The sequence below is a fragment of the Dipodomys merriami genome, unplaced genomic scaffold (genome assembly GCF_024711535.1).
Source record: "Dipodomys merriami isolate MVZ:Mamm:240054 unplaced genomic scaffold, mDipMer1.0.p SCAF_3, whole genome shotgun sequence".
In the NCBI taxonomy this organism is placed as follows: domain Eukaryota; kingdom Metazoa; phylum Chordata; class Mammalia; order Rodentia; family Heteromyidae; genus Dipodomys; species Dipodomys merriami.
The window spans coordinates 114,110,886-114,124,511 of NW_027204492.1; the positions used below are offsets into that span (position 1 = coordinate 114,110,886).

General features: G+C 38.5%; 1 protein-coding gene across 3 annotated transcripts in view; it reads right to left on the reverse strand.

The window, feature by feature from the left end:
- Ofd1 (OFD1 centriole and centriolar satellite protein) overlaps window positions 1–13,626 on the reverse strand; it is a 37,491-nt gene that overhangs the window by 15,461 nt on the left and 8,404 nt on the right. For all 3 annotated transcript variants that reach the window (XM_070040855.1, XM_070040853.1, XM_070040854.1), the window contains 7 exons: window positions 12,283–12,419; window positions 11,310–11,483; window positions 8,708–8,814; window positions 6,820–6,939; window positions 4,002–4,075; window positions 2,465–2,556; window positions 709–898 (listed from right to left, as the gene is read on the reverse strand). In XM_070040855.1, the coding sequence (XP_069896956.1) occupies window positions 709–898; window positions 2,465–2,556; window positions 4,002–4,075; window positions 6,820–6,939; window positions 8,708–8,814; window positions 11,310–11,483; window positions 12,283–12,419 (894 nt within the window). The remainder of the gene's footprint in view (window positions 1–708; window positions 899–2,464; window positions 2,557–4,001; window positions 4,076–6,819; window positions 6,940–8,707; window positions 8,815–11,309; window positions 11,484–12,282; window positions 12,420–13,626) is intronic.

Below are 13,626 nucleotides of genomic sequence, written 5' to 3' on the forward strand. Positions count from 1 at the left end.
AGTCTGAGCATTCTTTCAAATTGTCAAATGAACTGAAAAGCTTGCCCCTCTCCCCCCTACCACCCACAAATTGCATCTTAGGCTCTCTCTAGCTGTCTACCTATAGATGACTACCTAGAGAGATCTCATCCAATCTGAACCACTGTCAGCAACAGTCATGCTCTAGCTTGGAAGCAGATAGTGCTCTCAATCCAGTTCACCTGAGGAACTAAAAAAAGGATATCTTATATAAGGGAACCACCGAGGATGGTGCAGCTCACTGGGCTAGAAATAGGATCAGGCTGTGAGTAACCCTTGAGCTTGAAGGGTTTGAAGAGGGGATATGTCCAGACCTGAGAGAATAAGTAAACACAGGAACAGAGTACTACCACCCACAGATGGTGACCTTGCTTGGCTGAGAGGTGCAGCTGGCAGGCAGGCAGACAGCCTAGACTCCTCTTCCTGCCTCCTTCCAAGTGCTTCCTGGATTCCTCCCTGACCAAACTCAAGGAGCAGTCAGAGCACAGGCACCTGTTAACATCCACCAAGCACAGCACTATGTAATGTAGCTTAAATAATACTATTAATTATGCAATAGCAAGCAAAAAGGAAGTCATTCCAATGCAAGAAGCCTATAAACATCTACCCAAGAAGCATTCCTTTCAGGTATAAAGCAAAGGTACAAATGCTGAGTTACAGAAAGGTCCAAATCAGAACAAAAAGACATACAGTTTAGGAGACGCAAGTTTTCATTCCTAGATTCTTCCAGCTGTTTCCTCAGTAATTTATTTTGCGCCTGAAGGTCTGCTTTTTCTTCTTTCACTAGAGAGTAATCACTCATCTCTTTAACCTTTTCATTCAACAAGTGGTTTTGTTTGGTTAATGTTGAAAATTGGTTTTTGACAGATTGTAACTCCACCTGAAATTGAGAAAGGAAAATGGACATTTTAATAATCACCTTACAGTACTGCAAAAGAGCTGGGACATTCGCTTTGTTTGTGCCTGTGCTGAAGCTTGAACTCAGGACCTGGGGCATTATCCCTTTGCTTTTTCAGCTCAAGGCTGGTGCTCTACCACTTGAGCCACAGCTCTACTTCCAGCTTTGAGGGGGTTAATTGAAAATAACAGTCTCACCCCTTTGTATATCACCTTTATAATAACAATAACAACAAATTAAAAAGCGATTAAACAAAAAAAAAAAACCTCAAACTTTTTTGCCTAGGCTAGCTTTGAACTATGATCCTTTAATCTCTGCCTTCTGAGTAGTTAGGATGAGAGATGACAGCCACTGATTTGGGAAGTTCTTTTAATCTGAGCCTTACATCTTAGTGACGATCCCTGGACAGAGCTTGGTTCTTTACAGCAAGACCCTAACTGCCATATATGTGTACTAGTGGTGAGGCAGGAGTCAATAGTGACATGTATCTACAGACCTATGTCCTATGAAGTGGAGGGCTTATGATGAAGGTTCTCTCTACAATTTCTAAATGTACCAAGAACCAATAACAATCACACACTGCTACAAGGTGATCTACTCTAAAGGTCAAGTGCCTTCCTTTTCCTAAGTCTAGTATATCTCATAATTGGATACAGAAGGCTATAAAGGTCTTAAGTCCTCACAGTTGCAAAAGTAAATTTTATATAAAGAACATACTTTAAGTATCTAAAGTTTCAACTCCTCCCTTCAGCCAGCAAGCACACTAACAAAGAAAGTAGTAACATGGTATGTGAAAACTTGTCTCATCTTGTCTTAATTGATAAGCTAAAAATGATAACAATATGTAAATACTGCTGACAGAACAGAAGAGGCTGAGACAGAAACTATTACCTACTGGCCATCAGCTATGAGCTAGTTCATTGAATTCCTTCAATACCTTTGTGATATGGGAAATAGCTCAGAGTCTACAGAGCACAGGCACATAATTGTAAGAGAAACAGGATTTCAGCAGGACTATAGGACCCAAAGCTCTTCCCCCATTTCTTTAACTTTGATTGAAATTAAGAACTAATAAATCTACTTATTCACCTATCACTTTTAGTCTTAGAATAACCAGTCCAAACTTGTCAAGACAACATAAGCCAGGTGTGGTGGGTCAACCTTGTAATCCCAGCTATTCAGGAGGTAGAGATTAGGGCACTGTGGTTAGAGGCAAAAGAAGTTTGAGAGACCCCCATTTTAACTCATGGCTGCACACAATGGCTTACACCTATCATCCCCTGTGACATGGGGAAGCCCAAGTAGGAGGACTGCAGCTCAGGCATACAGCAAGACCTTGCCTCAAAAATAATCAAAGCAAAAGGAGGCTGCAGGTGTGTCTCAAGTGGTAGATCACCTGATAGAAGGTGTGAGCGCCTGAGTTTAATCCCCAGTTCTTCCAAAACAAGAAGAGAGAGAATATGACAGAAGATAAACTATGAATGACTTAATCTGAAATTTTATATATTGCCTAAAGTCTATTTCAAAACACAATAGCTCAATAAATACCTCAAGATCTTTCATCTGATTTACAGATTTACTGAGTTCTTCTTTTTTTAAATTAATAACTGCAAGCTCCTCTTGCAGATGAACAGATCTTTCTGGGGGGAAAAAGAGCCTATGAGTTAAACAATATTTTCATAATGAATACAAAAACTAGTAACTTATGTGCAGTATAAAAGACTAAATGATCATTATTTCCTAAGCTAAAGCAGCAAATGTTGGAGTCAAAAATTTATTTGACAAGTAATAAATAAATTCTGTTACCCAACGGGTGATATGACGTTACAACTGTCATATATGTGGTGAAATTCTTGCTACAAGTTTAACAGAGTTATAACATCTCAGAGCACAGCATTCTAATGCTGACAGTGACAAATTTCCTTAAAGATAAAGATCTGGTGGTTACCCGTTTTGTAGTTTATACTTCCTCTAAGAAAAGTCTATAGTAGATATATCATCAAACAACAATTTCTTAAATACATAATGGACAAATTCATAAGAGATAGTGGCAAATGGAGTAATATCAAGTCCCCGGCTCTTACAATTACTCGAGAATTTGGACAAAGGGGCTGGGAAGGTGGCTCAGTGGTAGAGCGCTTGCCTTGCATGCTCGAAGCCCTGGGTTCAATTCCTCAGTACCACATAAGCAAAAAGAAAAAAAAGCCGGAAGTGGTGCTGTGGCTCAAGTGGTAGAGCGCTAGCCTTGAGCTGAAGAGCTGAGGGACAGCGCCCAGGCCCAGAGTTCAGGCCCCACGACTGGACCCCAAAAAAATAAAATAAAATAAAATAAAATAAGAGAATTTGGATAAAATTTCCACCAAAAGTTCCAATTCTTGTCACAGGCAATTTCCCAGAAATATACTGAGATGTAAAATAGCCAAAAATTGAAAAATTATTCAATTCCTATAGTTTCAGGTCAATATATATATATGCATATATATATATATATATATATATATATATATATATATGAATTTAGGAGGGTATATGTTGTCAAGTACCATGAAACATAAAAATATATTAGAAGCAAAATAAATAAGAGACTTGGTTACAAAAAAATAATACATAAACAAATATTGAAGTCTCTCATAGTAAGAGTAATATTTACCAGGGGGCAATAAGTTGCTGCTATCTTTCTGGGAATCACAGATTTATCAAAAAAAAATCAAGTGTTTGAATTGAATTGGAAAAAAGTTAGATAAAACACTGAAGATACAAGTCTCTGTGAATATGCAAACTGGGAAGCATGGGAGGAGAATAACAGGTGTGATACTGATCATGCTGCATGTATTGACAAGTTGAGTTGAAATCCCTTTGTGCAACTACTTAAATACCACCAAACCCAAATGTTAAACATGAAGCCATCTCAAAAGGTAATGAAAAATAATGTTTTGATTTTGTAACATTAAAATGACAAAAAAATGTGATGCTTTAAAAGTATGAAGTGTAAGCTATCTTTGTAAATAATACAGAACAGACCCAATTCCAGAAAGTAAAAACCTGTATCAGAATTGAAAAATACAGCCAGCTCTCCCTCCATCACCTTTAATTTTCCTTTCATCTTCCATGAGTTTATTACTTCTAGTGATGTACTCATCCTTTAGTTCAAGTTGATACCTGAGAATCAGAATGACTAAAATGAGTCCCTTGTCATCTTCCTAGAAGGACTGTTATAGTGCAAGAGCTTATCTACTACATATTGAGCCGCAGGGCTCAGAACATGGCAGCCCAGAAACTACAATGTCTCTAAATTCTAAGTCCACAGATTTGATCTGAACCTTAAAAGGGCTGGTAGAATCTAGTGTGGCCCCTAAAAAATCGGGTCCAGAACTCAATCGCACACAATAAAAAGTGCCACCTTTAAGTTACTGTAAGAAATTACTTTTCAGTTGATCTCCACTGGCAAAGAAAGCAAAGAAGGAAACTAGGTTAAATTAGACAATACCAACTGACTCTAAATTCCCAAAGATAACAAGGGAGTCACTTGCTTCTAGTGCATCTCCTGCATCTCTCTGTCTCCCAGCAGGAGAGCACCGTAGGCTCTAAGCACAGTAGAGAGGGGCAACTGGCGACAGCATATTTGGGTAAGCAATACTAAAAGACCTAGTTTATGGGTTTTACTTATTTTGCCAGCTGTTTACCAGTGTCCTCCTGGTCAGGATGGGAGGGAGGAAAGATAAACATTGTTGTGAATATCCTCCAAACTCCTGTACTTTACAAAGTCATAGGAGGCTAGGGAAGATATCAAAATGCTGCCAACAGTCCACTCTATTCGTAACTATATAAAATTAATACAATACTTTAATTAATTTGTTCTTAAAAGTTGAACAACTATGACTCAGGTACCAATAGCTCAAGCTTGGAATCCTAGCTACTCAGGAGTCTGAGATCTGAGGATCACGGTTCAAAGCCAGCCTAGGCAAGAAAGTCTGTTAAGACTCTTATGTCTAATTAATGGCCAAAAAACCATTGTGGCTCCAGTGGTACAGTGCTAGCCTTGAGCAAAATAATAAAATAAAAAAGTTCAGTGACACCACTCAGGCCCTCAGTTCAAATCTCAGGACCACCCAAACAAAATAAAAAATAAATGCTTAACAACTATAGATTATTTGGTATTGTTTACATTTGTTAAAGGAACAAAATATGAACAAAAATCTATCATTTTGAAAGTTGCTATCTTTGGGTAATACAATTCATTTGAGATAAAACCTCAAAAAGCCTTTGCAACGTTATCAATAACAAATTATGGGCAAATCAGTAAAGAGACCAATGATTAAGAAAGACCCAGAACAATTGAACTGTCCCTGAAGAAAGCATTTACTCAGCAAATACTAATAAGGCGATTATTCAGTGCCAGACACAATTCTTCTACTGAGAAAGATGGTGTGTGTGTGTGTGTGTGTGTGTGTGTGTGTGTGTGTGTGTGTGTGTGTGTGTGTGTGTGTGTGTGTGTGTGTGTGTGTGTGTGTGTGTGTGTGTGTGTGTGTGTGTGTGTGTGTGTGTGTGTGTGTGTGTGTGTGTGTGTGTGTGTGTGTGTGTGTGTGTGTGTGTGTGTGTGTGTGTGTGTGTGTGTGTGTGATGTCCTTGTACTGGGATATAATTCACTGGTACCTAAAACCAGACTACAGGAAAGCCAAAGTAAGCGGAGGTGTCAGCATGTCTGAAATCCCAATACTTGGGAGGCAGAGACAGGAGTATTGCTTGTCTGAGGCCAGTCTAGGCTTCACAGTGATATCCTCTATTTAGAAGAAAAAAAAAGAAAAGCCAAAATAGCCACAGTTGTCCACATTTTCCTTTCCCTATATCACATTTTACTTATGTAAGTAATCTTAGTTCATTTGTGAAGGCTTGAAGGTATACAAAGCACTTATTCATGGCCAAATACCATAAGATCTTTAATTAGCTAACTTTATAGATTGCTAAGTATCTTCTTAGTGACAGTATGAGGGAGGTGGTGGAAATGATAATTAAAAATAACCACAATTCCAATTTTATAGGACATCAGCTATGAACACTGAGCAAAATCATAGGTCCTCATAGCTGGAGAAGCTATGAGTCAGAAGGACAGAGGATAGGGGATATAATTCTCTACTGTATCTTTAAAATAGGAGGTTTTGTTTGTTGGCTTTTTGGCAGTACTAGGTTTTGAATTCAGGGCTTCATGCTTGCTAGGTTGGCACTCTACCACACTTTTGGCCCTGTTGTTCACTGGTTCTTTTTAGGATAGTGTCTCATTTCCTAACTGGGTGTGCACCTGGACTTCAATTCTTCTACTTTAGGTTTCCCATCAGTGGTAGGATCACAGGCACAAGCCACAGTGTCCAGGCTCTCTTTGTGGAGATGGAGTACTGTGACTTTTCTTTCAGGGCTGGCCTGGAACCTTAGTAACCCTGATCTCAGTCTCTCAGCTAACTTGAGATGACAGGAGTATGCCATCCAGCTATAGACTAAGGAATTTCTCAAGCTTTTCTGCTTCAAAAACTTTTGGCCTGGAAGTGGCACTGTGGCTCAAGTGGTAGAGCACTCACCTTGAGCTGAAGAGTTCAGGGACAGTGCCCAGGCCCAGAGTTCAAGCCCCATGATCGACAAAACAAAACAAAACAAAACTTGGACTTAAATTGCTGTCCTCTGATCTCAGCCTTCCAAGTAGCTAGGATTAAAGATATGAGCCATTGGTGCCCAGATAAAATACAGTTTTAAAAACTATTCTAACTCAATACAGTAAGGAATTGACAAAGAAAATAGGTTATTTGTTCAAACACTAAATTTTACTATAGAATATTGACATTATTTACACATTATCATTTTTCCCATTTCTACCTAATGAATCCAAACATGTTAATTCTTTAAAGACTAATTACTTTAGAAGTTCATTCTTCAGTCTTTGGTCATAGCTCTCTTCAATGCTCTTTATATTTTCCTCCCTTTTCTTAAGAGCCTCAGTCACATTTTTATTTTTTTCCTCCTGGAGCTTTTGCTTCCTGAAATTAATAAAGAATATAAAAAGCAAACAATATGTAATAGCTGAGGCAACAAATGTAGGGAGAAAAACAATATACAGTTCACCAAACTAAATCTATTATGTTACCATTACCATGAGAAGTGAAAAGGAAAAGAGCCAGAAGACTTCCCTATAGTTTACAAAATCACCTAGTGAGAACTAGAGAGCGCACTAGATACATGCACCAGGCTTGCGGCATTTCTGCAAGACTAAAGTAGTTCATCACAGAAGAGAACACAAAAATGTGTCATAGGTGATAAATGGCCAATGTACCAAGTTAGGGGTAGAAGAATAATATTATGAGCTACAAAGCTATAAACAAGTTATGTAATTTACTGAGGTGCTTGTCTCTTCTATAATATTGTTGCTAACTGTGGAATCTAATCCATTCGTTAATTTTTTTTTAAATGGAAGATTTGTTTTTATTATTTAAACTCTATTCATTTAAACTGAACAGTGCTGAGAGAATGGAAGAAAGATGGATTGTGGGTAATCCCAGCTACTCCAGAGGCAGAGATCCAAGGGGACTATAGTTCAAGGCTGGAGAGTCCTCTCCTCGATATATATTTACTTAACAGGGTCTTACAGTGAGAGATTATTTGTGTGTTGGTTATGCATCTTAAACTTGGAACTTGGGTGATATCCCCGAGCTCTTTGCTCATGGCTAGTGCTCTACCACTTAAGCCACAGCTCCACTTATAGCTTTCTGTGTGTGGTTAATTAGAGATAAAAGTCTCATAGATTTTTCCTATCCAGACTGGTTTGAAACACAATCCTCAGATCTCAGCTTCCTGAGTGGCAAAGAGGATTACAGGCATGAGCCACTGGTGCCTGGGTATAGGGAGACTTCAAATCAGTAGTAATGGCAATTTATGAGCAAAGTCTAGGGATGGGTTTTGTTCACAGCTGCTGCTGAGATTAAGCCACGAAGAAAAGCACTGTGTATTGACTCCCTCTGCTGGCTAATCTGAAAAGGCCTGAAGCAGTAAACTACATTTATTTCACTTTAATGTTCAGGAAGGAAGACTAGAGTAATTATAGAATCATGAAGTCTTCGCCAAAATTTTGTTCTTTTCTTGCTTTCTCTTTATCAGTACCTTGTCAGTACTGTCCAAAAAGAAAGGTAGAGAGAAGAAGTCACAAAAATTGAGCCTATAGAAGAAAATCACAGAAATAAAGATGGAGATAATTTCTTTAATGTCCCAAGATTCCTGGAGTATTTATGAGTAGTGTTCATTAGGAACAGATTCCAAATAAGAAAGCTTACTGTACACACTATAGACAAATATCCTCACTATTAATCCCAGATAACATTTGAAGGATGCAACATGTGAACACTTAGAAAACACAATTAGCATCCACTATGAAAAATAGGTTTACCCAGTACAAGTCAGAAAGTTTTTTTGAGTTGTAGAGCAGACAAAAAACAACAGGCCAAGATATCTGGAATTCAGTTACATACACAAAACTATCAGGTTTGAATGACTGAAGATAACTGCAAAATATATGACCCATTCAAATCTTCTTATCTTCTCCAATTCTGGTTTTCACTTAAAGTCTAATATTTTACAAGCAAAACCCTAGTTTTTGTTTCTCCTAACTTATACCTTCCAAAGCTAAGGGGTATCACCTTTTCAACTAAAAAACTGTACTTGACAATCAGCACTAGAATTAATTTAGACATATACTTAAATAAATCCTTTTCATCTCATTCTGAATAACCCAAACAAAAACACTGCAGTACTTACAATTCAAAAGCATCAATTCTTTGCTTCAGCTCCATTTCTCTGCCCCTTAGTGATTCGATATCTTTTAATAGAAGCTGCCTTTGAGCATAAATTTCTTTTGTTTCACTCTGCATAGGAAAGCATTAATTTTAGTAAGCAAGCAAAATACTATAAAATAAAATGGAACTCATACACTGCGTTCTAAATTCCTGAAAAAACAAAGAAGGTATGGACATTTAGGGCGATCAATAAAATCTCCAAGAGATTTCACTTCAAGGTTTGCTTTTTGTCTATTTTAGTTACACACACACACACACACACACACACACACACACACACACACACACACACACACACACACACACACACACACACACACACTTAGTCCCCCATTGCTAAACAACAGTATTCCTTATTCCTAAGAATCTTTGTCTAACCAACTATGAAATTTCAAAATCATAAGATCATCAAGATGACTAGTGGTGGTGGTAGCTGAATTTTTCAGTTCATGGGTCATTCTGGCTCAATGATAGGAAGCTCATATGAACTCCTGAATGAATTGGCCATGCTTCCATTTAGAAACTCAGTGAGTGAGATATAGAAGACACTATGTTGAAAACAAACTTTACAAATTTGTGGTTGAGGGGATAGAGGGTGGAGTTGTGGAGGTGGGAAGGGAAAGGAAGGTAGGGGAAAAACAAAGGAGGGGGTAACAATGCTCAATAGGAAATGGACTCATTACCTTGCTCGTGTAACTGTAACCACTCTGTACAGCATTTTTACAATAAAAATATATATATTTAAAAAAGAAACTCAATGAGCAAGGATTTGCTAGCTTCTTATCATATGTCAAACAGTAACCAGAGAGCTAGATATAAAAAAGCAGACAGATAATGAACCCATCTTGAAGGCTCTTAAAATTTATCAGAGAGAGAGAAAAAAAAACAAGTAATGACACCAGGATATAATTATATAATTAAATGAAGGACATAAAAACTGATTTGAGAAAAAAACCTGTCTGGGAGCTGGTGGCTCATGCCTGTAACCCTAGCTACTCAGGAGGCTGAGATCTGAGGATTCCAGTTTGAAGCTAGCTCAGGTAGACAATTCTGGGAGACTCATCACCAATTCACCGGCAGAAAAGCTGGAAGTGGAGGTGTAGCTTAAGTGGTAGAGCACCATCCTTGAGCAAAAAAGCTAAGAGTACAAGCCCCGAGTTCAAGCCTCAGTACCAATACTATACGAAAACAAAAACAAGGAACAAGGGGTCAAGGAAGACCTCACTGAGGTGAGATAGTGAAATTCTAGCAGTCTGTGGAGTACAGTACAGTCTTATCGAAGAAAGTGGACGGGTATCCCAAGTGGAGGAATAAAGGTATGGTGCTTAGGATAACCATGAAACTTTCGGATAACAGTAAATGGGGATTTAGTCAGCCACTTGATGAAGTTGTTAGTCTAAACATAATCCAATTATCTCAAAGATCTCTGCTTCCAAAAATCTACTTTTATAGCCTCAATATGCCCAATATCTAGAAACACTGTACAACATTATAGAGGGGATCCATTTCATGTTAAATAACAAGGTCTTAATTGGGAATTCTCTTCTTTTCCAAGTTTCTTGACAATAGCAGCTGGCTGCAAGTTGGAAATGACTGCAAAACCAGTTTGGTCTGAGACAATCTGCCTTAAGAGAGGACCAGGATTTCCCTGAAGAGCACAGCAATCTATCCTGCTGATCTATACTCCTTGCCACTTTCCCATTTCTCCTTCTCCTGGACAGCCATTTTCCTGGGTGATGAGACCAAAGGGCTATGTGGATGAGCCTCTCATCCCTGGACTCCTCTACTTTCAGAGACCTTCACCTTCACCCCCTCCGTGGCTCCTTGGAATAGATGCAAACTGTACCACTCCACTCTCATCTGGAACGCTCAGCCAGCTATGTTGAGCTCTTGGTCTGTCCTTAACTCTTCCACTTGCCAGTCTATTAGGACCTGTCCCTGGGTCACTTTGAGGCTGTTACGTGGCCCTCAATTTCCCCTAGATAATGAGCCACTCATTCTCTCGTCCGGCTGCCTTCAGTAATCACAGGCAGCTTTGTTCAAGTCAGTTGAATTACGCTCTGTTCCCCAAAGCACCTTTCCCTTTTGACCTTTGCTAAAAGGGATGGGAAAAAGGTGCTTATAACTTCACCTCCAAACACATGGTTTGCTCTCTTACTGTGAGCCTGTTTTTGCTAGAATCTCAATTCTATTCATCTGTCCTCTCTGCTTTAAACGTCCGCTTTCCTCTCTCCCAAGGAGTGGTACCCTATCTCTGAGCTTCAACTCAAACCCTTATCGATATTCCCAATCTGCCTGAAAGAATGGAGCTTATTTAGTGCATATATTGCCTCCTCTCAGTAGGGCCATTCACCCTACAAGTCTTTCCTTTCCACCATCTCAGAGGAAAATGTCTGCACTGCCTTATTAGGGCTCATGATTCTCTACATGTTGGGCCCCGGTTTTCACTGTTCTCCTACATACAGCCTTGATCCATCAACTTGCCCACCTGTGTCTTGACCTTAAACCAACATAACAACAGCTTCAGGGAACTGATGGCCTGGAAATTTATTTTCAAATATTACCTCTTGATGTTTCTGAATTCTTTCAAGAGAATTCTTTTCCTGAGAAATAAGTGCTTCGGTTTTTGCTTGGTAAGTTTTCTCAAATTCATTCCGGTATACAGCTAATTCTCTCTCGTATTTTCTTTTCTCTTCTATTTTGATTTTTGTTATTTCAGTATCTTTAATATACTTCAACTGAAAATGAATCACAAACAATTGAAAATACAGTACAAATAAATAGCAACAGATTCTTTATGGATAAGTTTAATATTAATGCTGTCTAAATGTAGTATATTTATTTATTTTATTTTTTTGTTGGTCGTAGGGCTTGAACTCTGGCCTGGGCACTGTCCCTGAGTTGTTAAGCTCAAAACAAGCACTCTACCACTTGAGCCACAGTTCCACTTTTGGTTTTCTGGTGGTTTACTGGAGAAAACAGTCTCACGGATTTTCCTGCATGGGCTGGCTTTGAACCGTGATCCTCAGATCTCGGCCTCCTGAGTAGCTAGGATTACAGGCATAAGCCACTGGTGCCCAGCAACATCTTTAATTTAACACAATTTTCAGTGTTAACCCATCCACCGTACGTTTAGGATTCAATCCAACTGAAATCAATTGGAAATAAAAATAATATGTGTAGCCATATAGTATTCTATTCTTTAATAAAAGGTTATAGGTTGGGTGATAATAGCTCATGCCTATAATCCTGGCTACTCAGGGGGCTGAGCAGTTCAAAGCATCCCAGACCGAAAAGTTCATGATTCTCTTATCTTTATTTAATCACAAAAAAAATCAGAAGTGAAGCACTGGCTCAAAGTGATAGACTACTAGCCTTGAGCAAAAGGGCTCAGGGATGGTGCTCAGGCCCTGAGTTCAAGCCCCACAACTGACAAAGAAAAGGTCTTAGATGTTTTCTCACATAATAGAAAATTAAGATATTAGAAGACAAATAAAATGATCATTTTCATTAAAATCTACAAAAGATACAACTTACCTTCTGACACATTTCTTTATGAAGCTGATGTTGTATTTCTTTCTTATATTCATTTAATTTTTTCTCTAAAGACTCTAGCTTTGCACGTTGAGGATAAGCATCTGCAAATTGGTCATCGATATGTTGAAGCTTTTCAGCTAGCAAAAAATAACATAAAATTAGGATATAGAAACTCATTCAGATGTGCAAGAGATCAAAAACGGAGAGTACACTATGAGAAAAGTATAGGGGTATCTGCCATTTACTTTGAAATATATTAAAAAATGAGACGGATTAATGGATTGACAGCTATCTGATAGAGTAGGTATGACATCAATTTCATGGTGAGTAAAACAACTTTAACTTTAATGCCTATCTGAAAATGTTGATAATAAATGTCGTGTTGGGGAGGTAGCAATAAGTATGGTTTAAATCTCAGAAATTATTGGATTCTGTTCTCAGTTTCTAAGTGCCAAGACACTAAATGGACTTTTTTTCTTTTCTTTTTTGCTAGTACTGGGATGCTAACACAGCCTCGGTGCTGTTCTTTAGCTTTTTTTGCTCAAGGTTGATACTCTATCACTTGAGCTTACTTCTTGATTTTTTGGTGGCTAACTGGACTTCCCATACAGGGCTGAGTTTGAATCATGATTCTCAGATCTCGCCTCCTGAGTAGCAAGGATTACAGGAGTGAGTCACTGGCATCCAGCTACTAAATAGACTGTGATTAAAGTTGGCATACACATCCAAAGTAATGACTTAAAAGAACCACAGTCCATATATTTTAATCCCTCTAGATAAGGAATAAATGCCCAGATGGGTGGTAAAGTGACTTCTAAAAGGGTAAGTAACTATAGCATATCTACTCCTAAAATAAGGCCTGGTGATTCTCTCACGACAGTGCTCCTTCCAGGAGGCCTATAGCCCTCAAACCAACATGGAGTAGAATCTGCCAAAGGACTCATTGCAAACCTGAAAACAGAGGACGCCCCCAACCATGTATGATACTACCACAACCAGAAAAGAATGAACAGCTGGGAAGAAGTAGAATAAAATAAGGATAGTGTTTGTCTATGGTAGTTGTTAATTTAGACCTGTTTCCCAGCTACTTTTCTGCATTTGCCAAAGGATTTATAATTGCAGTCTAAAACAAGACTTTTTGGCCACATGGGGCCCTCTGAGTACTTGAAGTGGAACACTTCTGAACTGAGAAATACACTAAGTATAAAGAACATACCAGATTTCAAAGAATTAGTACAAAAATAATTATAAAATGTCTATTGTTTTTTGGTCATGGGGCTTGAACTCTGGGCCTGGGTGCCGTCCCTCAGCTCTTCAGCTCAAGGCTAACACTCTACCACTTGA